This window comes from Battus philenor, unplaced genomic scaffold (assembly GCF_028537555.1).
Source record: "Battus philenor isolate CCGP_79_NKW_IND1 unplaced genomic scaffold, ilBatPhil1.0.hap1 SCAF_7, whole genome shotgun sequence".
NCBI classification, from domain to species: Eukaryota; Metazoa; Arthropoda; class Insecta; order Lepidoptera; family Papilionidae; genus Battus; species Battus philenor.
The window spans coordinates 13,173,760-13,201,074 of NW_027181737.1; the positions used below are offsets into that span (position 1 = coordinate 13,173,760).

A 27,315-nucleotide genomic window follows, 5' to 3' on the forward strand; every position below is an offset into this window, starting at 1 on the left:
ACGATGTGCGTTGTTAGAAATAAAAACTTGTTAGAAATGTAGTCGTGTGAATTTAACTTCAGAAAACGACGTTATATTCCGGTTCCCCTAATATATGTAATTCCCCTAATGTATGTTTATATTTTAATGCTTTGTGGTACACATTTTTTATGTTGATTAACTTCAAATTATTTATTATCTAGGTATAGGTGATTTAATTTATAATGCGGTTTGTATGGGAATAAATAGTGACGTTTTTGCTTTTAACATTTTTTATCATCTATATATATTGTATTAGATGCAATTTTACTGAAACATTTACATACATACATTTGTATTGTACAAGGAATTAAATACATAAAGCTCTACTATGAGTGTGTCTTGAATATTTCGCTGACCACTCGAGACAAAGCGCTCGCAATAATTAACATAAATAACAAATAAAGCCGAATGATGTGACATTGAATAAATGAAATTTAAATATGAATCAGTTATGGACAATTGATCGTGTCAGTCGTTTCGAACAAGGCTAAATGAAGGGTTCATGAATTAGCATTTTCTGTCGGAAGTGAGGTAAGCACTTCTGTGCGCGATTATCCTTGGTCGCGCGTTGCTTTCCTTCACGGGGCCTGGTCACGAATCGATTGGTACAGGCGTGGTTCATAATGTTTCATGTATCTACTTAATTCATTACATGCTCTAATGATTTGAATATTAATCCATATTAAAGTGCTTAATTGATTGCAAACTTCGCACTTATTTTAATATTTATGTTAATTATATTTATAATCTATTTGAAGTTACTTATTCAGTTAACTAATGCGAAATGTTTAGTGCAACTTAATCAAATTGAATAGAGAACATTCGTAACATTTATTTTAATTTATTCACAAAACCAACAGTGCTTACATTTGACAGATTATTTTGTAAATACTTAAACATGCAGGGAAGACAATATAAGGTTTCCACGTTTATGTTCGAGCATAAAAATGAGTAAAAACTTTTCATATATTACTAATATAAGTTAAATCAAATATTGCAATAGAGCGGAAAATAACAGCAAGCAGTTGTAGCCCAGCGATAAGGATTGTGATTTGCGATTGTAGGTCGCTTCCCGAGGAGGAGTTCGATTCCCGAGATTCAATCTTGTGTAATTTGCACTTTGTGCAATAAATATGTAGGATTACTGCTGTATATATGAATAGGTTTCCAGAGAGTAGGTAGCTGCGTCTACTATGTACTATAATACCACAATGTGATCGCCAACCCACCCGCCAAGCGCGGCAACTATGGTATTTCCCCCAGAGATATCTTTGGTGGAAGGCTATTCTATGCAGTGTGCAGTCTATGGACTCAAACGGCGGCGACGGACTCTATGTTTGGCACTAATCAGTGTAACAAACCTCCTGAAGATGCCCCATGGAGGGTTGAAACACTTGTTGAGTGATTTGACTATGGCAGTTGTGTAATACGCACTGTTTGCCGCATACGCATTTATCAGCGGGCTGGCGGGCGGTGCGCTTTGTTGCACGGCTACCACTGCATGTGCGGAAGTTGCTAAATATTGGTCCTTTTCTTACGTAAAAACTTTTCCTATAGGAAAGCAACACGCCATTGACTTTTGGCATTACAAAGTCTACAGTTACAGACAGTAAATAATAATTAATTAAAATATGTAGTATCCGAAATAAAAACAATTTTTCTTTTATTATCATTTAACTTTTTTTACTGACAGTAAATAAGCCAACATTCATCTCTTTAAAGCTTTTAAAATTTTACCAATCACAGGATGATGTTTTATTTTTTTATATCAGGAATTAAAACGAAAACCAAATAAATATATATAAATTAAATGAAGTGAATGGCAACACTTGATTACATAACTAATTCGGTCTAAAAATATGTGTATAACAGAGACACAAATATAAATATGATTCATTCGCTTATATACACGCCCATTGTAAGGCACAGGCTATAGCATATCTATATATAATTATCGACTAACATATCCTGGCCGTACGATAACAAAATTTACAAAAAATATATACTCTGTAAGCTTTTTAAATTGTAATTTATAAACACTCCACGTCAATTCTTAATGATTGATCGCATTATTAACATTACTAGGAACGCGACAATTAAATGTTATGATACTAAATTCTTTTTAATTGAACCGCAATGTTTTTTATTTACATTAAAACTTACGTTAAGGTTTCTTAGTATATATCTTATTATTCTACTACTGTACCTTTGTCCATATAAAACAATCATTAACTATAACATTATGATATAAACAATTGTTATGTGCAAAAGCAAAAAAAAAAGTTTTTAGCAATGATTACTGAATTAAATTAAATTAATTCGTATGAAAATAACTGAACTATGTGAAAAGTTTACAAAAAAAGTACTGGTTTGACAAAGAATGATATCTACATGCATATAAATTATAGATACAATAATGTTGACCGGTGAAATCGATACATTACAGAAGATAGAAATTTACCCTGTATTTTCTCTTGGTTATCCACATATTTGTACTTGTTTTAATATGGATTCAATTCAACTACAACATACTCTAATAGATATAATTAAGGACTTGTATTGTAATTGTAACACACTTGTAGTGTATTGTAATTGTGGACATACGGTAATTGTTATCAACTACATTATAGATATAAAACAAAATATAATATCTCATCAAGCAGTATTCAAGATACTCGTGTAGATTTAAGCCTTATTTATGATATCTAAATTTAAAGTTATAATTAAATGATACAATTTTACATTACATATTCGCCACTATTTTTTACGTAATCTTTACTATTTATATATTTATTAGATTTAAGATACACATTGCTTTGAACTGTGTTATCAATGTTAACTTATTATAACTTTTTATTGAGTCTTGTTCGTACGTATACAAATACATGCATACATATATATAAACATACATATATATATATATATATATATGTGTGTGTATATAAAAATATGTGTATATATGTAATATATATATATAAAGGTATTGATATATAAAAATAAGGGGGATCCTGAGTAAGTCAAAAGTACCGACGATCATCAATGGTAAATCATATATAAGGTTTAAAATTGTCTTCCTCCGAAAGGAATATTCTGTTTTCAATAGTTGTTCAAAAGCTTTTAATATGAAACAGAGTAATAGCTATGCACAACTGTTTAAAGGGTTGTGGTACTGACCGAGATGGTGCTTAGCGAGAGTAAGTATCATTAAAGTAAGACAGATTGTGCGAACAAACAGTTTCGTACGGATCATTTCTATAACGTCGCCGCACCGTTACCTCATTGTCTGTACGCATTACAATACGTTTCGCAGGCATACGTAACTCTTTACACTTCCGGTATTATTTTTGCTGTAATTAATAATTCTCGGGAAAGGATCGTAACAGATCTAGTTAATGGCATCCATTGCATTGCATAAGACATCATGTTGCCTATGATCTTAACAGTTATATAGTAAAAAGGCATTAATTGTTTTTAACTTTATTATGAAATTAAATTTTAAATTTACCTATCTGAATTTTTATAACATATCCAATATTTAAAACATATTAGAAATATATTATATTACCTGCTCAACTAAGTTATAGCTGTTTGTAAAAAGATAGTCACAAGGGTAAATACATATAGTAGCTATGTGAATTTATATATTTAAAATAGCTGGCATTCGTTAGGTTAGCGAATTAAATGTACCTTCTTAACCAATGGGGGTAGTATTTTTAAAACTCTTCCTTAGTTAACTACTACTTTGTAAAAGGAAAGTTCTAATAACCTCTAAAACAAATTTTATTCTTCCCGGCATACCGCGTACTGCGCACAGTGGAGCCTGTCTGACCCCAATGTTTACGGGGCACTGGGGATTCTCAGGGTACATGTATAGGTTTAAGCTCAAAGGAAGTCCCTCGTGTATTTATGATCCAGTGGTGGACAAAACCATGGTGCATGCAATTACATGCTATACCGTATACGGAGGGCTTAGAGTGGCTTGCGAATTGGAAATGGGCAGGAGCTTTGCTTGCGGCAATATCGCTTCCCTTTTGGTAGAGAAAGAAAGCCCTCACACTTTTCTCGTGGTTTTGTTGCAGGTTGGTGGGTGACGTAATTAGGCATAACGAAATCGTGTAACAGAAAATATGGCTAGGGATGGGAGAGGCGATGCGTAAATGTATTGTAAATGAATGCTGTATGTTGAATGTACGCTGAATGATAGAAAATATGAAGGATGAAAGAAGGAATAAAGAGAGAAATTGTCAAGGATGAGAGAGGCAAGATGCAAGTAGGGGAGTGTATTTACCTATCCCAAAACCAAGATGTGGAAAGAGTATTTAAAACAAAATTTAATTATATATCTTTCTAAATCTCTTTTAAGTGCATGTACACATATACACCTTAAAGTACACCAATACACTATACAGTATTAGTTAGGGTATAAAACACCAAAATATAATGTTAATTTGAGATATTTATTTTTAGTTGTTTAATAATAACTTATCTCGCGGTAGCAAAAGCAATTCATGTTTACTTTCGGGATTTATATGTTCAGCTTTAATTTATTTTTACTTAAGAAAAAGAATAGTGATCAATAAATACAATTATTTGACATCTATACCACGTTGTACAAAGTAACTCAAATACATAAATAATTTACTGACAAAATTATTCAAATCCTTTTGAACGTATCGCACATTTAATTTCCTTTTCTATTTGAATGCATTTGACAGCTAAAGAAATAAGTCACTGAAATAAATTGTATACAATTTCGTACTTGATTTAATGTAAAATCAACACTAACTTATGTTAAGCTTTTTATTATAACCGTCTAAATTTTTGTAACTATCAATACATATTTTTTTTAAATTTAATAATCACGCAACTCGAATGTCATACAGTATCGAAAGATAAACAATTTGGTAATAGATGGAATATACGATAATTTAATTGCATTCGATCAAACTCAAGGTGCTTTCTATCGATCTTGACACAAAATCGCCTAATTACGTCGTAACCAAAGAAAAAAATAATAAATAGACGTTCAGTAAATCACCTATTCTAATATTCTTTTGATAACGGCCTTGTCTGATTGTCGCGTTGAGACATATTATTGATGACACAACGAGAGTAAACTGTAATTCTTCTAATGAGTAATAATATGATTGTCATTGTTTATATTGGTGGGCATTGTAAAGTTTTGTCTACACTAAACAAGAACATGTGCCTTTTTATTACATTTGTAATGTAATGAACAGACAATAAATTTTAAATAGTATTACGTAATAATGTGAGTTGTAACGAGATTGTAAAAATAACACTTGGTAATAAAGGCGTCGAAGATCTATATTCTGAAGTCTTGAAGTTTAGAGCAAGTCTATCTTAAAAATAAATTACTTTTAATATCAGCAATTAAACAATCTCAAAACATCTCTTGAATTTTGGAAATAGTGATAGTAAAATATATTCTATAAAGGTCAAACCAAGAATTTGGCTTTCTTGGTCACCTTCCAATGAAAATACTAAACGCGAAGCGGATATCCTCTTTCAAGAACCCTTTTACTCCATGACATCCACTAATGAGTTTGGGGCATCCCATTCAATGGAATCAATTAATGCAACGGTCTGAGCCGAAGTTGCTGAGGTAGCTCTCCAGCTTAATTACTGTAGAGGTGTAGGTAAAAAGCTTTTAACAATCTTCCACTTCAAACCATATTCACCAAATTTAATGCCAACGGGAAAATATAATTTCTTGATGTTGATTTTATTTCTTATTTTTTAAGTGCCCTCGAGCCAAAGATACTTATAACAATTGTCTTAATTAGCATGTTTTAATTAATTTATTGTCAACGTTCTTTTCCTCAATATTAAGTAGCATTGACATAATTAATTACAATTTGGTTAGTTATCAATTTGGTAACAGGAGTTATCGCCAAAGAACTCCTTATACCTGCGATGCGGAATGTTAGCCTCGAGCACCGTACCTGGTCCGTCTTCGTACAACGCGATAGACCCATCAAGACGAATTCATGGAATATAAAGAAGCAATATCTTTGACTATATATGCAAAATAAATGATAGTGATAACTTGTGCTATCTTCGTAAGGTTTAATAAAACAAAATCGATCACAACAATAAAATGTAGATTATAATTATCTTATTTCATTTATAAGTTTGATATTCAACTAAAATAAACTGTGAATACTAAATAAAGTGGAAGCAATGACCACGATCAAAGTACGGGCCGTTGGCAAAGGTGTCAGCGTGCATCACGTATGCGGCGCGCATAAAGGAAAGTGGCTTAGTAACTAATCCGAGACGTCCCGCGCATATCGTACCCACTTCTCACGGTTTCCAAAGGCAAGCTTACACGGAGAAGGCTTTATAGTTTACGCCATACACTATCGTACCGACCAGAAAGATTAACATATGCGTTCTTTAACATTTTTAAAATAAAGTAACTATTTTCAACTAAAAAAGCCTTAACGTGCTCAATCGGATGTTATTTCCAGACTCAACTCTTAAAGTTTTTTGTTAGTTTGTGATCTTTGATAAACATACGTTTACATTTTCATCTCTAACCATCGTATATTATTTTGGTTGGTGCAGTGGTTGGAGCTTCAGCCATCTTACACTTACTCTTCTATTCCTGGCCAGTGCAACTTTTACTACTATCTTGCAGAACGAGAGGAGAATCAGTAGTAGACCAATAAGAGATGCAGTGTGTTCTCTTCCACATTCGGGTCTTACCCGCACGCTTGACTGTCTTTTAGCTTAAACCGGTGCAGATACGCGGAGAATCCGGTAATTATCTTGGGTTAGATTGAAACGAATACTGCGCATCGGCTTATAGAACTATCGAACTTCTGGCAGAAAGGCTAATTGTAACTATGGCGATTCCGCCTTTTGAGTAGCATCTCTACCAGGCGCCCATAATCGCCTCCCTTAACAGGCGTTTAGCATGCGAAAGAGATACTGCGATGTTTTTTTATTAAATCTTAGTAATTTTTCCTTTTTTTCTGACTTTTGGCTTACTGGCAGGTCTCTTTTTTATTTGAGGCTATCTAGTTTAAAATAACTGCAGCATTTGTATTTTCAAACAGAAATACGGATACATTTGTGTACTACTGCTTTTTCAATATGCTGATTTCTGATTTAATAATGCATGTATTGCTTTCTTATTTTTTAATGGAGGTAAATACGAACACGGGTTTTATATTTAGAATACCTTGTGTAGAGCATTGATTATCTAAATAATGATGTTATTTATATATGCAGTCATAACTGTGAATTATGAAGTGAATTAATAATAAAGATAAAATAAAAAATATGTTTTTGCTATCTAGCTTTTGCGCTTGTGTAATATTATTAAGAAATCCATTAATATTTTTATTTTTTCTGTCATTGAATAATAAAGATATTACTTATAAACATTAGCCTTAGATCAGACTAGGTCGACCCACGATATAAACAATGTCGCAATAAGACCAGTTATCGAGGGAATTTTTTGGGGGAGGCCTTTACCGTGCAGTGGGCATTTGGGCAGGATGATGCGCAATATCGCATTACGGTTGGACTGTATAGATCAATGTTTCCCAACGTATGGCCCACACCCCCACAGGAGAATAATTTCATTAAAGGGGCAATTCGAATATGGACTCGACACGAGTTTAACCCTTTCGTTTTAATATGAAAGTTATGTATGTTACACAGGAGGGCGTAACAATTTTAGGAAGGTTAGGAAAGAGCATGGCACAAAAGAGGTTGCAAAATACTAGTATAGATGATGGTATGGTATAAGATAGATAGATGACAATTTTAAGGTTGTATGAAGACGTTGGATGCAGGCCTATTCTACTGAAAATATATAGGGGATTAATGTTCATGTCGAGCAGTTGACGTTCTAACACTGAAATGATGATCAAAATTATTAAATAAAAAAGAATAACAACAATTTGAAACATTAGCGACTAATTTCAGAAAACGTAAATATTTCAACAACGCTTTATTTTATTTTTTTTGTAAAAACAGGTCTAAATCTTTTTAAATACATATTACAAGATTTTTTCTTAAGTATTATATGAAAACAGTTTATTAGTTCTATGTTATTTCTTTTCCAGGTGTAATATTTTGTTTTAATAAAAGCGCATAATTATTATACAAATTATAAAAGCTGTTATCTTTTTCTCCATAGACTTTGGAAATTATCTTAAGTTGAGAGTTAGAAATTAATATAAGACCGCCCATTGTACTTTTATTTAGTATATATACATAATTAGGTTTTTCGTTCTTCACGTGTAAAATTAGGAGTATTAAATTAAATTGAAATTATAATTTGTAAGTGTAGACTTATACTAAATAAATAAATAAACAATTTTTAAATAAAATTGTTACTAATGGCTTTGTGTAAACTAGTTTTGTAAAACAGCTTGTGTTTTTTGCAGATAGTGTGGGCTGTCTGTGGCGGCGACGGGTACAGCTGTCCCTACGGCCAGCAGTGCGGGTTCGAACCCGCGCCCCCGGGGCGCTCACCGCCCTGCGCGCAACCTGGCCTTACTTACTGTCTGCACCCGGAGCCCTACCCAGAGTAAGCCTTCCAACATTAATTTCTAAACTTTGACAGTTGATAACGGCCATCTTGTTAAAGTCTGGCAAATTTGTGTATTTAGTAATTTATATATTTTTTGTCAAATCACTATGATTGGGTATAAGATTAAACAAAACGTTCACTTAATAAATTTATTTTACTAAAATAGGTTTTCTGTGCGGGCACCGTACCGCGTGCTTCACTAGTTTTACATGTTTTCTTTTAATTCTCATAAGAAGGTTTGTTTTTGAAGCAATGCAACCAACAAACAACCACCACACCAGAAAGAAAATTATTTTCTAAATAGTAATATATTACAATAGTTGCTTTCTTTAGCATAAGTAACTTAAAAAAAACTCAATTAAAATTATTTACTTATCTAATGGATTCAGGTGTTACTTTGCGGAAGTCCATCCTAAGTAAAAAAAGGACTAATATATAGCTAATTCCGCTATGTAGCAGTAGTCGTGCAATAAAGTGCACCGCTCGCCAGCTCGCTGATAAATGCGCATGCGACAAACAATGCGAATTACACAACTACCACCGTTAAATCACTCAACACGTGTTTCACCCCTCCGCGGGGCATCCTCAGGAGTAATATTACACCGATTAGTGCCAAACACCGAGTCTGTGTGTGGCACGCGGAAGTAGCTAAATATTTGTCCTTTTCTTAATTAATTACTTGACCGTTTTCTTTTTTATAGACACGTCATTCACAAGTTGATAGAGGCAGGCCAATACGACATACGGACCCTGCTGTCAGACGAGAGTCGAGACGACTTTGACTCTAAGAAGAAGGGGACCTACCCTTATGGCTACGGACCTAACTCGTTGCCCCACGTCGACCAGATTTCCCTGGTCAATGAACATTTACCGCCCAACCTATATCCGAAAAACAATAATAAATATCATGGACTTTTCAACCAGGGTATGTGTTTAGACGTGTATTTCAAGAAGTACGAACTTATGAGTAAATTGTTTAACCATATGGTATTTATTAAAAAAATCTTGAAACACTAGAACTTTTTTTTTTCCAACAAGATCATCAGCGACATCTGGTTTCAATAATTTCGTACCAAATTTCACAGAGTATAAATGATTTTAATTCGAATCTAATTTGTAATTAATTTTTTTTGGCTGTTTCTTTAAGTTAACACAAAGTTTTAAAACTCAAAATTCGTAACGTGATTTTCAAAATAGACAATAATTAGATTTAAATAAAACTTAGACGTTTTGAGTACGATTTTTGTAACATCGGAGTGTTGCTATTTACCCTCAACAAGTTTTGTTATTAATTTTACAGATATCTTTGCGGATAAAACTCCTTTACAACCTCCATCGCCAGTGGACCCTTCGCCTTACAACATCAACGCATACCAACCATCAAATTATTCCAAGTTTGGCTTCAACGACTACCACATGTCTGCGGATGGTTACTGGAACCCGTCGACTCAGAACGACTATTCGAGAAAGGGCTTGAGGCATAATAGCGCGTTACCGAACGTGGATGGTTATAACCACGGTTTCTTAAACGGACCCAATCTGTATCAAGGATACGAGGCCGGCTGGTATCAGCAGCCTTCTGAAGTCACACGCTATAACCCTAATGAATGGTGGAAGTGAGTATCTTTGATAGTATTGAATAATAATTGCGAGACAATTATAACAATATGGTACGTATATTCTTCTTATTTTTTCTTCTCAGCCGATGAACGGCCCCTGCAAGACAAAGGCCTTCTCTGAAAATCGCCATGATGAACTGGACTTACGCTGCCCGCCTCCAGCGACTTCCTGCGACCTTAATTATGTCGTCGGTCCACCTATTGGATGGCCTATATACAAATATGTATAGTACGAGTATTATCAAAATCGTATTATTGCGCTTGGGAATGGTAAATGTTTGTCTAATGTTCCAAACAGAATTCCACGGAGCGTCTAATTGAATGGCATTAATCCTTTTTATTGAAACTAAGTTTAGTTCTCCTACAGATCTCAACCATCTCATATCTAGAGAAATTTTGAATACCGACACAAAACTAACATTGTCCCATTTAAAAAGTAAGAAAGGGACTGATATATAGCTACTTCTGCTATGCAGCAATAGTCGTGCAATGAAGTGCACTTCCATTTATTCCTCTTTTTTATTTAGATTTTCTTTCTTCTTTTCTTATTTTTCCTTTCGTAAATCGCCTTCTCTGCAGTATCCTACATTTAAATTTTTTTTTTTGATTATTTATGGGTTTTATATTCATTGCCTTAATTTAATATTAATATTAATTTGTGTCCTTATTATCAATACACACGCTCATAGTTTATTCTTAGTCGATTTTTAAACTATCACAGTTAATTGTCACTTTTCAGTTATACCCTTTTTTTGTTGGCTCTTATCGTAGGTCCTTTAGACCTCCAAAAACAAAAAAAACCTTTTTCTATAAGTCTAGAAAAGTCTTTCGACTTTCCTTATTGCTCACTAGTAAAGCAATGGTTCTCTTCTCAATATTTTTCTACAGAAACTAGTTATTCGCTTTTTTCGCGGGCTCTCAGATCAGGGCGGATTTGGAAACTTTGTTTCTTAAAGTTGATTTTCAGCCATGAAATCTGACCTCTCACAATGATTTTCTATAGAACCGAATGGAATCGGCCTGCATTCGTTCTTCTTCCTTTTAAGAAGATCGTCTCTACACCTTATGGATAAAATATAAATAAATGAATGTAAAGGTATTTAAAGTCATACATTAAATTGTGTTTATTTAAAACTTTGCTTATTCAGATACATGACACCCACACGATCCGACGACGTGACGATCGAGCGCTCCGTGACGTATCCGACGCACACGACTACTGCCAGAAGAGTCCGGCGCAACGCCGAGCTCGTGGAAGCCGCCGCCAAGAAAACCCTCACAGGCGCCGAAGCTCTGCGGATAGCTTTAGGATTGGCTAAGTAATCAAAATATTTTTAAATCCTATTACACTTGTAGCGTTCTCGAGCGTTTTCACTTTGACAAATAAACATACACAGATGTATTCATGACTTCTATAATTTCGCTTCTAATAAAATATCGGCATTTTAGCCCATAAACGTCCACCACAAGGCATAGGTTCCCCCAAAAATCTATGGGGATATTTTATAATTGCCATGGTTGACAGACAGGTTGGCGATCAAGATGTGGTATTATGCTACACAGAGGACTCTGCTGTCCATGCTCTGGAAACTTGTAAACAGTGCAACTCTTTGTAAATAATCCACAAAGTGTGAATTTTACAAGATCGTTTTCCGGGTGTAGTACCCGCAACCTACAATTGCAAGTCTCAGTCCTATTCCGTTTGACTGCCACCGCTCAAAGGATATATATAACCTTCATTTTATTACATATATCTGTTCCAATTATCAGGCTCTAATTTATAGATGTTTATGGTATAGGTACTGTGTAAAACTCCTTATATTCGATTATGTACAACAATGTCTTCAGAGACCATTGTTATTTATGAACCTTCAGTGTACTTACATTCTCCCGCCCTCAATTGATATGTTCTGACAATCAGGCGTTTAAATAATATGCGTCTAGTCTACAATAATCAATTTTCAACAAGTACAATGCAATTACGCCGACTTATCTATTACTTGCGTACGTAATTATTAGTTTCTTTTTCGCATGTAATAGGTTTGCACGAAGAAAAATAGAGTTTTAGTTATAAGTTTCATCTTAAGTTATTGTCAAGATAAATTAAAATGTTTTTGGTTTTTTTCAAAATTGTCGTAGCACCAGGAACCGGACAGTGTCAATTGAACTCTCCGATACTACCGCTGCCTTTTTAACACGTGGAAAGCTATTTAAAAAATCGTGTATTTCCATATAGGCCACGCTGCTCACGGGCGAGCCATCTCTCACTCAACCATTTAAGCCAAGGAGGTCACCTCTGAGCCGCGTATAAGGTTCATTGGAATCGTTATCCACGAGCGACATATCGCAACTATTAAACAAAAGAGATAAGCGAGCAGCGTGGCTCTGGCCTGCGTGGTTTTCAAATCTAAAGGAACTTTTAGGTTTGAAAGCTTTGGCTATATCTTTAAACTCTAATTTACAGTCTACGGTAAAAATCTCTAATTTTTATTTTATGTATGAATAACCTTATTTATATCATTTAGAATATTGCGTAAAACTCGATTGATGAAAATAATTGACGGTCCAAATAAAGTAGCTTGACGTGATAGTTTTCTGTGTTAAAACACATGGTATATTTTACCTGTTTGATAACTATAGTCTCTCTTGCAGCAGGTCATATCGTTGATAAAAATATCATATAAGTAACATGCGTTCGACTTTTAACAGTGAGGATAGCTCCGCTGAACGACCAAGGCGGCAAACACAGGACAACACTCAGGAGCTGTGCCGAGTCCGAACACAGTTCATCACGCCCCGCGCAGCTCTCAACAACAAGGGCAGCTGGAGATACGTCGTCAACATGGCAGACAATATGACGCAGTTGGTTCGCGCTGAAATTTGCGCGTAAGTCTTTTTTTTATGGAATTCTAAGTAAATGGGTTCAAACGCGTAACTCAATTTTAAAGGAGAGGTAAAGGGTGTTTCATTAAAATTTTGTTAACATTGGTCCTTTTAAACAATGTAACAAAAATGTTTTGTCTGTTTATGAATTATTGTACACATATTCCTAAAGCGCCCTCTAGTTGAATTGCTGGGAATGTACATTGCAACCATATTAGTGACATCTGTGATTGAATAGTGAAATTAGTGACGATTTATTTTAATGTGTATTCAACGACATTAAGCTTTCAATAAACTTTACAGGTCAACTGAATGCAGTGGTCTGTGTACAGTACCGCTTGGATATACTTCACGATGTGAACAGAAATATATTCAGAAGAGGTTAGTCGCATTGGAGACAAGTGGTCAGACGCTTTACACGGATTTGTTCTGGATTCCTAGCTGTTGTCAGTGCACGATCGTCAACAATAATTGAACATTTATAACATTATTCGATTTGATATAAATGTGATGCAATTTGTGTTTTAGGTTAATCTATTTGACGGTAGATGGCGCAAAAGCCAATGTAAAATGTAAACTGTTTTATGGAAGACAATTTCCCTCAGTCATGACAATAATGTTAAGAAGTAATAAATGGTGAACACAAAATTACGTTCATATTATGTGAAACTTTCTATTTACAAGGTGTTACAAGCGTAAATACTTATTACGTTCAATGAAGCAGTTGATTTTATAATTTAGTTCTTTCGTTTCCTACATACTACATATATTTTGCAATTTTTTAAATATAATTTTAAATGAATGCTAATGATTTTTTCTTTATAGCCAAAATGTTTTAGATTTAATTGGTAATAAAATTTACCCATCTGCAATTTCGCTTATAAATTTTATGAATCAAAATTTTCCTAGTTCATTCGCTTGAATCTATTTAATTGTAATTTCTAAGTGAACGATTTGTGTAGATTAAATATGATGTTATTTTATAAAATTTTAGTGCTGTGCATAAACTTAGATATAGATTTAGCGCAATAATAAAAATCGGGTTTTTTAATAGTTTTAAATATTAAAATAAATTATTATTTCATGTAAAAATAGCAATAAATAATTTACGTTTAGTGGGAGTTTTATTTTTAAATGTACTTATAAGGTTTTGGTACTCATTAAAATTAATTATTCTTATCTTTAATGAAGGAAATTATTAAAATATTTATCTAGGAGAGCAAAGAAACCTAATTTTTTACCGATGAATATTTGTTTTATTATATTGGTTGATGGCTAACCAAGAAACCATTATATTACAGTAAATGGACGTGGCATTAACGGAATATTTTAGTTTGACTTAAACGGCTATAACTAAAACATGTCCTAATATTTTTTTCAAATCAAAATCATAATTACTTTATTATGTAAGATTATTATCATCATCTACAGTCGTCACCTTAAAATTAAGTTCAAGTTAGTTCTAAGCACGCCACCTACTGAGAAGAATTAAAAAGAAATTCAATGGAGTTTGTAATTTTTTTTTTTGATAATTGTTTCAATATTTTTTTTCATAATTATTTTACAAACAAACTTAACTTGTACATATTCTGAAATGGAGCAATATTCTTTGTGGCAGAGCCTGTGCTTAATAAATTTCTTAAATTTTCTAAGAGACAAATTTACCGCGTCGCTTGGTAGTTTGTTATAGAATTGTAAATTATTTATTACATTTTATAATGACTTACGAATGAAAGAGACACTTTATGGAGCTTAATAGCAGATACAGAGTGTTTATTTTAAATCCTGAAATCACACTGATGGAGATAAAAGATTCCATTTTTCTGCTGGCTATAAATAGTAAATTATACCTATCCGTTTATTAAAATATGTTCCAAGGGAGTAAATAATATAAGAAAACAATGTAAGAAAAAATTGCGCTACGTAATATTATTTTATTTTTTTATCCAGTCAATAACAAATGTACAATTGTAATATGCGCAGGTATTTCATATAGATGATTTTTCTCTGTTAAAAAGTGATCATTATTTATTTATATACTTCTAATATGTTGTGTAATGGATGTAACTTCTTATAAACATTCCCTACCAGTCGAAATGAAGTGAAGCAAAGATAACCAGCAAACAGCATAGAAAAATACTATAAACTACGTATATATACCACATACTATACCTGTTATATAATTACCATATATAGCTTATTAATAGTCACTAATTGTAAAGTACACTCTGTCGTGCAGAAGTTGCCCAGCGGTAGAGGACTGAAACTTGTGATTGTAGGTCGCGGGTTCGATTCTTGGGCTACAATCTAATATAATTCACACTTCGTGTATTAAGCTTTGTTTGAGGATTGACACTGCTCATAAATAAGCTTTCAGAGGATGGAAAGTAGCGTCGTCTGCGTACCATAATACCACCTTGCGATCGCCAACCCGCCTGACATGCGAGGCAATTATAGTATATCCTCCCATAGATACCTTTTAGAGTTCTATGTTTTGTAGTGGACGTCTATAGGTTGAATCAAGTACGAACTAAGAGTGTAACTACTCGGTCCAAAAATCGATAATTTAAAAAATAACAAATAACGTTATGGTAATATATAGTCAGAAAAACATTTTCAACATTTCGATTACTACATATTAAAAATTTATTATTGTTCACTACCTGTCCCTGCAAACTATAGTGCCAGAAATCATAGGCTTACATTCCAATAGGAAAAATAAATTAATGTAACATATATCAGAGTGATCCTTTAGTACAGAGATGATTGGAAAAAGGTGATTTAAAGTTTTTTTACTGATAAAAGCTATACCTTCTCCCCTTTGAATTTTATACACCTTTAATCAATCATATATCTGTATTATTGTTTTGGGCGTTTAGTTTCCATTATTTATCGGTACTTTGAAACCGAATCACAAAATATATATACAGGAAATTTAAAATCAAAAATATTTTAAAATCTTAAACAACAGTTCAGTTACGCAAGTTTTATGAATGGTATTGTTTATATTTCTACTCGGCGTTTCCAAATTTTTCCCACCAATCTGCAATGATCCGAGAATTATTTTCCTATTTGAATGACGCCATAGAAATAAAAATAAACTAATTGGACTAATACTTCTTGACGACTTAAGTCTGTAGTAAAATGGAAAACACGATTCGCTTGATTTTTATTTTGAAATACGAGTGAACACACATATATAGAGCAATTGATTGTAGACTTTATATATGTCTAAGTTAGGGATGAATGTATAGCTCATTTGCTGTCAACTAATGTATGTTTATATGCAACGTTTCCATAATTCAATGGTTTCAAAAATAATAAATATATGTATAACATAGTAAAGAAAAGGGTTTTATAAATTCAGATTATTACACATTAAATTTATTATTGTTTACTATCTATTCATATAGAATTTGAATAATATGTTATTGGCTTGTTAAATTTCAATAAAAAAATTAATCTAACTTACAATAAAAGCTTCTTATTCGTGCTTTCTTCATTCACTATTTTGTTTTCACTATTTGCGGATTTCAAAATGCCTTCCGTATTCCTATATTCGCAGCAAAAAACTTTATTCTCGGATCTAATAAGTACATACATAATAATAAAACGATTCCAATAGGTATCCAACCCAATATCCTCTGCAAATGCCGTCAAATGGACTAGTAAAAAAGTTATGTTAAAATATTAAAGTCATAGCCTATTGAAGAAGAGGCTTCAATAAGCACTAAAACTTGCCAAATTATTTAAAAAATTAGTGAAGGCTTAAAAATGGCAAATAAGCTTTGCGATTTCTTTAGGACCATGATCCGACTATGAAACGACGTTATATTTTTAAGAGGCAAATCGCTAATGTGACTGCTACGTATCACTCTGAATTGAAGGAGCTTTTAAATTGTCAAGAAAGAGAATTAAAAACCGCCAAACTTGAGAAAATTACAAATTTTTTAAACCATTGTTTAAACCTTAAAATAAATAATCAAAGAATTCCAAAAAAATAGAATTTTTAATAATTTGTTTTTTATTTTGTCACCTGAGAATGTATCTCCTATAATCCCATATAAATAACAATTCCGTATTCACGGTTTCTGTATTCGCGGCATATTTACGGAACGTATACGCCGCGAATAAAGAGCTTTTACTGTATTTAAAAGCGATCTCTTTATACACAAAGCTTTTACACTTGTGGAGGCGTTTATTGTGAGAACATATAATAGGAAAAAGAAATTGGTCTGACATTTACTTCACAACAAAAAAAGGAATATTAACGCCAGCGAGATAAAACAAAAACTTGTCTCCTGGTGACCCAACAGCAATCACAGAGTGATAGGAAGTTTAGAAGAACTTTCGAAAAAACTTTAAAGCTTTTGCTCACGAAAGAGGTCTTCGTTCACCTCTATGAAGCTTTTGCACTTATAACCAATCACCTTATAAGGATCTTATGACTTACGATCACGAAGTAAGCTTTCGTTCATCGATATCCTGACATCATCACCGAACATTTGACTAACCGACAGTTATTTATAAATTAGAACGAAATTCTTAATTCGAATCTTCACAACACATAAACATTTTTTTTTCTAATATAAATACCACTTGTGAATTTTATTGTTTAATTAAATAAGGTTTAAGTAGTTATTATTATAAAAAAAAATCTAACCTAAACTATTGCAAATAATTTCGGTAAATTATATTCGATGTGTTGTTACACTCTTAAATATTGATTTATTTTGATAATATATGCAGAAACGTTCGTTACGTTGCTTCAAAGTAAAATCGTAAATAAACGTTACTCGCGGCTCCATCTATTGGGAGGGAGATACACTAAGGTAATCGTCCACACGTCCACAATTAGAAAGCGAAGTAACGTCACCTATTTTGATGCATGGCCATGTCAAAGACTATTAACTTACACCTTTAAGAGAAAGTGTAACTTTAACATTATCAGTGAATTAATTTTAACTTGTACAAGCGTAATATATTTCATAACTTTTCTGTTCGCTCCTAGTTGTAATGACTTTTTTCAAAGACTTAATTAAAGCTCTATTTTCTTTACGACTAAGCTTAGATTGCGACGAAATATATACGAAGTTTTAATTATTATTTTATATTTCACCTGACGACAGATTATAAACGCAACCGTGGCCGCAATATTAAAAATCTAATTCCAATTTAATGTGCATTTTAAACAGATCCGTTTTACCAACGAATCTGTTTCAATCAACAGACTGTAATATGGTTATTATACAGCTACGTTTTTGATTACGTTATATAAAAATACCATAAACTACTAATTGTAAAACTTAATTTATTGATAAATTCTATCTTGAACGTAAGTAATAGAGACTGATTTGAAACAATTCTCATTTAAAGACTTCCTAACTGCCCTGTCAGGAAAGCAGGTAGTGTTCATAGTTTTTCAACATATATTACGTATAATAAGGACATCATTACTGCTTCGCAAAAGGCTACATTTTGCGAAGCAGTAATGATGTCGAAGCAGGCTTTACAAAAAGAAAGAGAACTTACATCTGAGCTCATCATCCGCAACCGGAGACGTGGACGTCACAGAAGATTTTACTGCACCCTTTTCAGACCTTCATCACAGGACCCTTGCGACGGATTCGAGGTGATCTACAGCTAGTAGCTGCTTCTACTCACGTCGAGTCGTTAAAGCACTGACTTCAAAACTTGTAAACAAAAACGCTCCAGTAATTTTAACATAAAGCGTCAAATTATACCGTAGGATTTCAATAGGTAGGAGTCCGGCATCCTTTCGTTTCTGTTTCGTTTTTCTATAAAGGATATCTTGATCATTTTATTCATATTAGATAACGTTGGTGCTACTGCTTCTTGAAATGTCAAGCTTATATCCGAACAGTACGAGTTATTATGTCTCTTATTATGTCGGTATAGACCTCTCCCAACAATTTTCATCATGACTTCGTACTACGTCGACTTACGTACGACATCGGTCTACCTTATGGATACATGTAGACCGACAGTAAATCTATTATGAATCGGATTTTATAAATACTATTTTTTCTACTTTAATAATTTTAAAGTGCTTATTAATATTTTTACTGTCATTTATTTTAGTTTTTTGAGTATTACAAACACGTAAAATAAAATTCTTTCTATGCACTGAACGCGAATATCGATTTGCAATATAATGAAAAAGTTATAACAAAAAAACTAAACGTCCATTCTTCTCTTTATTTTCAGCAGATAGACACCCGCTGCAAGACATAGACCTCCACCAAAGGTCGCCATGATGACTGATCTTGACTGATCTTCCAGCGATATTCCGAAACTTAACCATATCGTCAGTCTACCTTGTGGGGGGGGGGAGGGCTAACCACGCCACGTCCACCGGTTCGTGGTCGTCACTCGATTACCTTTTAATATTATTATAACGCTAATACGCGTTCATTTTTATATTCCCTCATACTTATTAAAAAAAAAACTTGCACCCATCGCACTGTAAAAATTTTTCATTGAGCACTCACTTCGAAAAAGGTTGACCACCGCTGCAATACATTAACGTTACAATGCATTATAATATAAAATAATATCCGATAGTAAAAATCTTGATCAACAAGTTATAATGTAGACATAAATCAAATCAAGTAATTTATTTGCATAAACGTTACATTTATGCTAAAGTAGTTACGTGTATTTAAAGTCTGCTAAAATTCGACTCTGCGCGAATAATACAAATGAAATATTAATTCAAACACAATATTTACACATTTATAATTAAATAAAATAACTGTATCACAGCCTAATATTAGAGACCAGAAGGTAATGTCGCTTTCTTAGGTTTTTCACATGACTACATTTTTAAACAAGTTTTTATTTCTAATCAACAATATATTCAACTTTTATATCAACAACTTTATTCCATCTAGTGTACAACGTAACAAGTACGTAATGAACTACCAAATGACAATCAAATATCGACATGCGCAGAAACGACATTACTTTCCGGTCCCCCCAATATATGTCAATTATAGTGATGTAGCATTACATTAATTTCAATATATTCACTAATTCGTAAATTTTATAACAAGCATCATCTCGAAGAGTTTATTTGTTTTTGTGTGTTCAGCAGTAGACGTCATACGGCAATGAATATAGTGATAGATAATGACATTGTTTAGGAAGAGAATAAAACACCTTAGGTCTTTTGATAGTTTTTTTTTTGTAAAACCAATATTAAAAACGAAACAATTACGGTATGCTTTTTATAATTAGAGATTTTCTGGTGTGAGTTTTAAATTCAAAATAAGAATAGAATAAACACTTTAACGGGGTTAATTCAAAATTTACGTTGTACAATGATTCAGCCGTTTCAAGGTTGTTCCGAGTTTTGAAACACCTGCCGCTATAAAAAGAAATTGGAGAACTTGTTGAAAATTCAAAAACTTTAATTAAACCTTTCGTAATGCCTTTAAGTGAGATAAAACTTACCTAAAGATTCATTACAATTTGTGATATGAATTTTCAGTTATGTTTTGTTAGTGAACTAAAAAATGGTTATTTGGCATTTTAAGCCGGTACCTATTGCTCTTACAAATCAAAGATGATAATGGAACAAACTTAGTTAAAAGTACAATTCCGTTTGGAATAATTATCACTTCAGATGCAAGACGTTCACTGTTGAACATAGGTCTCTTTAGAATTTAGGTCCAGTTAAGCGCACCGAAGAACTTCCAGCCACAAGATTATGCTATGGTGATCGGAAGGTTCTGATCGATCATCAGAAATAGATTAGGACAGGACTATACCTAGCGGTGAAAGTCCTACGACTGAAATAACGATGACTCCAGCTTCAAGGGATTTGAGGTAGCTGAACGCAAAGAGTGCTTATTCTATTTTCTTTTTCACTCTACTCTCTGCCGGTAGGTTTAGGTTTAAAAAGGTTTTAAAGGGACGCCATAAATTTGTTCGAAGGGCCCCGGGTAGGAGTCGAACCTTCTCCAATATCTTTTCTGTATCGCAGCAATCTGAGACCACTTCGCGTAGCATCCTTTCTCATGTCTACTGTTCAGTTTAGCTCCTTTTATTTAGTTCCTGCAGAAGTCATTTCTTCTTGTCCTGTCTGTTCGTTTGCCTTCTTTATATCCTATATAGCGATCGGACTATTTATTGCAAGCTTAATAATAATATAAACAAAAAAAAATATAATAATCATAGAAAAAGGCCAACTATATTGTGGAAATAATTTTTATATATTATTCATGTAATATTATTTACGAGACCAATTCGCGTTGTGTTCAACTCCCTTAAGACAACATATTTTCCTACTATTGAGTTAACGACGGATGAGAGGGTGGAAATCGCCACATCTGTGAGGGATTGAGACCTCAACCCTTGGGCCCGTACCCAGGGGGCTACAGAGCCTACCTTAACAAGTTTACCCTTAACTTATAAACATGTAACCTTTGAAAAACAATTTTAAATTTATTAAAGTACTTTAAAGTAGAAAATAGGAAAAATAATAAAATTACATACATACGTGACACGAATGTAATGGATTAATTAATTTACCAAAATATTCATCATTAAACTAAAATAGTATTTTATTGCAATCGTACTTTTTTTTATTTATATTTTGCAGCTATACTCGAAATAAATGAATTGCAATATAGATAGTAAATCAGTACCAACATAATATATAATAATATAATAGATAATAAAAATGAACTGCACACAGACAAGGTGGGTAAAAATCTAACACAATAATTATTTTATTGTTTTAATTGGTAAAACTTAAAATTTAATTTAGACGTTTTATAGTTTTGGAGAACTTTAAACAAATTAAAAATGAAAATGAAGGCCTGTGTATGTTGATCATTGGCTGATTAGCGTGTGTTTTTATTATTTATTAACAACGTTTTCAACCAAACCTTAACATAGTGAGGTAAAAATTATTAACTAGTGTTAAAAATAATGTTTTCATTTCAATCGCGGAAAATTATGTCGGAAAAAAAATTCATACATCACTCAAAAAGAGTTTCGTAAAAGCGAACGTTTAAGATGACTAGAAGAATAATAGCACTCGCGCGTCAAAACTCCTGTATCAAAGTCCCTGTATTACAATAAGTCTAAAAGCAACCGCGGCGAGCGCCGAAACTCGCACTTTTAAAAATAAAAATCCGAGCAAAAAGTCGCTCGACACGCGTAAAAGTAAAGAGGAAGCGGGGAAAAAATCAATGCTGCGTTTTATGTTCTGTGCGTGTGACAGATCGGTCGCCATGGCAACGACGGGGGACGCCGAAAACGGTCAAAGAAGGTCTTATGTGCAAGAGGTGTGCACAAAATGGCGCGTACGCTTCCGGCTCAAAGTTGGCGTTCGCGCGTTCCGTTTTACGCTACTATTCTGCCGTTGTGTTTCGTGCGTGGAAAGAAAGAGACGGACTGTGGGGCAAGGGAGCCAGTAATCGATATTACGCACTTTTGTAGCAATGAAATTGGCGCGGCGCGATGCAAGAGCGCGGTTTGCACGCGTTGCAACCTTTTTAATTTTTGATTCCGTTCCGTTCCACGTTCGCACTTTGGAATGCTCGCCGTTTGAGAAGAGCTCGCCCGGGCAGCGTCAAGTTTCTCTTATCAAATACTGCTCCATTCCTACATTATTCAACAAATATAAACAAGAATATACAAATCCGTATCCTTCGCTGTTTCTTAAAATAAATACTTTTTGTTTTTAAATCCAAAAAAATAAATTTTTTACTATGTTACGTTATATGTTATAAGATTTTTAATCAGTTCAATTAGCTTTTGAAATACATTATAAAAATTACATTAATAAACTTTCTAACAGACATAAAATTAATTGACTATTTGTAACGAAGAAAACAGATATTTTCATTTCAATGAAAGTTAGTCAGGATAATATACGTCATAATTCTGACGGCGAAATTTCGTGAAAACAGCTATGAGTCATCGCGGTCTATCGTGCAACATAATCGATTGAACGGGAACGCCGCCAGCAAATATATTTTGTTCCTATGAATCTTAGACGGCTTATGCCGGGATTCGCGTAAAACATCGACGCCAACGACCAGAAAACTTCAACAACATAACTTACATATTATTTTTCTTAATTATAATTCAAAATTAAAATCTTATAATTATGAATAATAATCTTATACCATTTTAAAAGTTTTTAGTAGATCAAAATATGTGAAACTTAGTTTGTTGACTCATTATATTATATACACTTAACACGTATTTAAATTTTATTTAAAAACAACAATTGTTAAGTTTTTGGACGACTTTTCTCAGCAAATCAGTACTTCGAGTCGGTAGCTTATAATTTATTGTGTTAAAATAATCTAAGATTCAAAAGTACATGAAAATGTCTATTTAAAACATTTTAATGTTTGATGCATTATTTATTACGTTACAAGATTTAAATATTAATTATTATTATGTTATGTAATTTAAGATAAATGTTTAATGATTGGTGTTATTTAATTTCAAATAAAAGTTTAGAATCATTTTGAAAATGGAAGGTCAATGTCATTGTCAACGACGTGCATCAAATAATTGCGTGTTGTAAAGGTAAATACACATGAGTTTCAAGCACATGCGTCATTAATAAAAATATTTTACCGGATTCCCGAGTACTACATTAAATATACTTGATATTTGCAAAAATTAATTTCAATTAAAAATGATTTTTGATGTATTTATTTGAACGGATTATGTTAAATTCGTTTATAAAATACTTTAAATTCAACACATACAATATGATTGGTTATAAATATAAAATCTTTAAAGAGGTGAACGTATAGCTTCATTTGTCAGTAAAAAGCTGCAAACCTTTTACACCAATTTCCAATCACCTTGTTTAAAGTTATCATTCTGAAATATGTTACATTAATATATTTTTTCTATTAGAATGTGACAAGCCAAATATTAAAAACAATTAATTTTAATGCAGTAATCCGAATTTTGAAAACGCTATTTCTTACGTACGTTATGTATTTTTTCTAGAACCATTAATTGTTTGATTGTATTTATGTCTGTAAATATATAATTACCAAACGCTCTATATATTTATCACAAATACATATTAGTAACACCATTTATAGCTAAAGAAAGGTTGTATCGATTTCAATATTTTTTGTTTTTTTTTCGTATGTTTTGCCCGAAATAGATAATGATTATCATGTATATATATATTTATAATAATCATCAATAAAAAAACATCAGTCTAGCTATTAATTTATCATAAATGTATAGCAGAATGCAATTGACAGCTTGCGTAATGTTTTCTTTAGTTTGTTCAGAATATATATTATTGCTTATTCTTGCTGACGCGTCAAAAAAAATTTTTTTAGTTAACTTACATTCCAATTAACAAATTGAACTTAGTAATTTTGTATTCATTTTAAAATTCTAAATCTGTTCATTTATGATGACGGAACAATATCCGCTGGGTGAACTAGTTATGTATCTTTATAATCGTATCAAAAACTGCTAGTCAATAACAAAATACTGATTCTGTTCTTTTCTTTATTATTTTCTATTTTTAAAATTAGAATCTAGTTTTCCTTTTAGACAGAAACTCAATAACTCTAACTAAAATAGTTTTTATCATAATAACATGCTATATGCTATCATGCTATTTATCATTAATGAAAAGAATAAATTGTTAGCGTTTGGAGATCCATCGCTCTTGTCTTCCCCTGGGGTGTCGTAACCTGTATGGAACTACAAAGTACGATCATACTTTATCTGGCTTTAGGTCCGGCACCCTCAGGTTAAGTCAATGTCCAAAACCATCTATATCGCCCTATTCAATACAATTTATATTATAAAAACAAGTCAATAGCTTTGTGTTGTAATAACGAAATATTTTTAAAGCTATACATATTTAAAAATTTATATTAAAAGAATATTTAATTGCCTGGTGTTCAGTTTAATCTATAGTAAATGAACTATGCGATTTTATAAAATTGAGATCGATGTTGATTTTTAAAAAAAACTTTCAGCTGTATTTTTTTTTTAATATGTTTAAAAGTTGACCTGTATTTAATCGCTTCTTGAAATGTAAAATTAAAATTAATGTGTGTTTTATACATTATTTAAACACTCATTTACAATTGTGTTTTCACATATTTAGTCTAAATTATTATATTATTTGAGAAAAAATATTTTAGAGATCAGATGCGTTAGTACAGTACCCGACGATAAATATTACGTTAAAATGTCGTTGTATTTCGTGCGACAGAGATAACGCTCTACGAAGCCGAAATTAGTCGATTGTTTCTTTCCAAATGTCGATGTGCAATATTTATCGCCAGGTATACTGTACGTAAATTTTTTTCTACAAAATCGTTAAGAACTATCTATGTTTGCAGCTTTGGACAACATACGGCTTAAATCATAATGGACTAAACACAGATGTATAAACGAAATATTTGGTGGCAAATGTGTCGGCATGTCCAGGCGACCTCTCAAAGGACCTTTTGCCTGGACATTCCATGGTGCGTTTACCTAAGCGAACTAAGATCTCAATAGCCTCTTAATCTATTTATAATACTTTGTAACGGATTAGACCAAGGATCACGAATGAATCCTCAAATTTAGTTTCGTAAGACTAGGTCTAGGTTAAGCGCCTTTCGTGTTATATTCTGAATATTTAAATGGCAAAAAAATAGCAGTGACCTTCCATCACAAAAAATCGTAGTGCTTATCTGAACAGTATCAAAATAAAATCAACAGAAAACCATAAACGGTATATACGACGTTTAATATTGTTTATGGATTGAAGTTGTGACTTCAGATCGGCAATCGCAGCGTAGGAACAAGATGGACAGACAACATTATAAGTTGGAAGACGCTTGATGGAGGTAGCTTCCAACCCGACATATCGAGGGTCTCTGGTTGATTCCTATGTCCAGCTGTGGACATCTCATGTCTAAGCGTTGATGATGAACAATAAATACTGTTTATAATTCATTTCACATTTTCTTTTTGCTTATGTATCCTAAGTTTTAAAAAATAATGGAATACTATGACGTACAGGCTATTGTCTAAATAACATAGCTAAAGTATTTTTAGATAGATATAATAAGGAAAATGCTAATTATAATAAGAGCCGAGTCTTCTATTGCATGTTTTAGAAGACTCCGTTCCTAAGTTTAAAAAGGAGGCTCCAGATACTGGTAATACTTTAATAAATACATTTTGTTATTAATAATATTATAAACTTTTTTTATTGTTATTAGTATTGGTAACAGATTAGTAATAATCACAAAAAAAGGGATTCCATTTTCAAAGTACAGCGGCCAAGGGTCACGGTTTCAGAGGGGTCTAACCAAAGATGTATAGGTGAACATGCTGGGGTTCAAACCCTCTTTGCACCTTACATCCTGGTTCCGAAACAATCGGAAACGGCAACCTGTCGCGATGTAGGGAATAGGCCACCCTCCTCGCGAAAATGGCTAAATAATTCCATTATTGACTATTGGATATCGCATGAAGAGTAGCGCACATCACAGGTGCTTGGTGTTATCAATTTATAACTTTATATTTAAACACTTGAACTTTCCGATAAATATAAATTACATTATAATGGTAGTAACTAGGAATATGACATTTTATTCATGTTGAAATTATGTTGTAAATCTAAAACTACATTTTCACAATATTTCGTCTCTTTCTATTTAAAATATAATTTATGACTTCATTTATATTTTATATTTATTTGAGAATTATATTTAAGAGAGTCGATTTTGCGATGTCATTATAAATGTATTTTTAGATTTTTTTGTGCGTTCTAAGAATAGTAACTCTTATCGCTTTTTAAGAAAGCACGATGGATAGTAAAAAAGCTAAAAAAACAGAATTTAAAAATAGTTAATTTTAGTAACTTTTACAAAGAAACTTTTTTTAAAAGGTTTATTTAATTTTAATTCATTTCCAAAAGCATTGTGTTTTTAAACAATTAAAAATTCTTACATTTTTTACTTAAAAATAGTGGCAAGATATGGGGGAAAGGGAATAAAAATGATAGACCTACAACTTTCGAGAATTCGCATGCACCCAAAAAAGAAGTGCCAAAAAATGATGATTTTTTCCTCATTAAACAATTGATATTATTCTATTATTCAAGAGTTTTTGTTAATCAAAATGTGCGAAACAAGACTTGTTGACATATTTACATGGTTGATATTATAACGTATACATCAAATGTTC

The 27,315-nt window shown here is 32.5% G+C and overlaps 1 protein-coding gene across 1 annotated transcript in view; it reads left to right on the forward strand.

The window, feature by feature from the left end:
* LOC137931007 (protein spaetzle 5-like) overlaps positions 1 to 13,720 on the forward strand; it is a 42,205-nt gene extending 28,485 nt beyond the window's left edge. Inside the window, exons 3-8 of the mRNA XM_068774394.1 lie at positions 8,448 to 8,590; positions 9,295 to 9,518; positions 9,894 to 10,209; positions 11,361 to 11,531; positions 12,922 to 13,098; positions 13,399 to 13,720. Of these exons, the coding sequence (XP_068630495.1) occupies positions 8,448 to 8,590; positions 9,295 to 9,518; positions 9,894 to 10,209; positions 11,361 to 11,531; positions 12,922 to 13,098; positions 13,399 to 13,570 (1,203 nt within the window). The 3' untranslated portion in view covers positions 13,571 to 13,720. The remainder of the gene's footprint in view (positions 1 to 8,447; positions 8,591 to 9,294; positions 9,519 to 9,893; positions 10,210 to 11,360; positions 11,532 to 12,921; positions 13,099 to 13,398) is intronic.
* Positions 13,721 to 27,315: the final 13,595 nt, after the last annotated feature.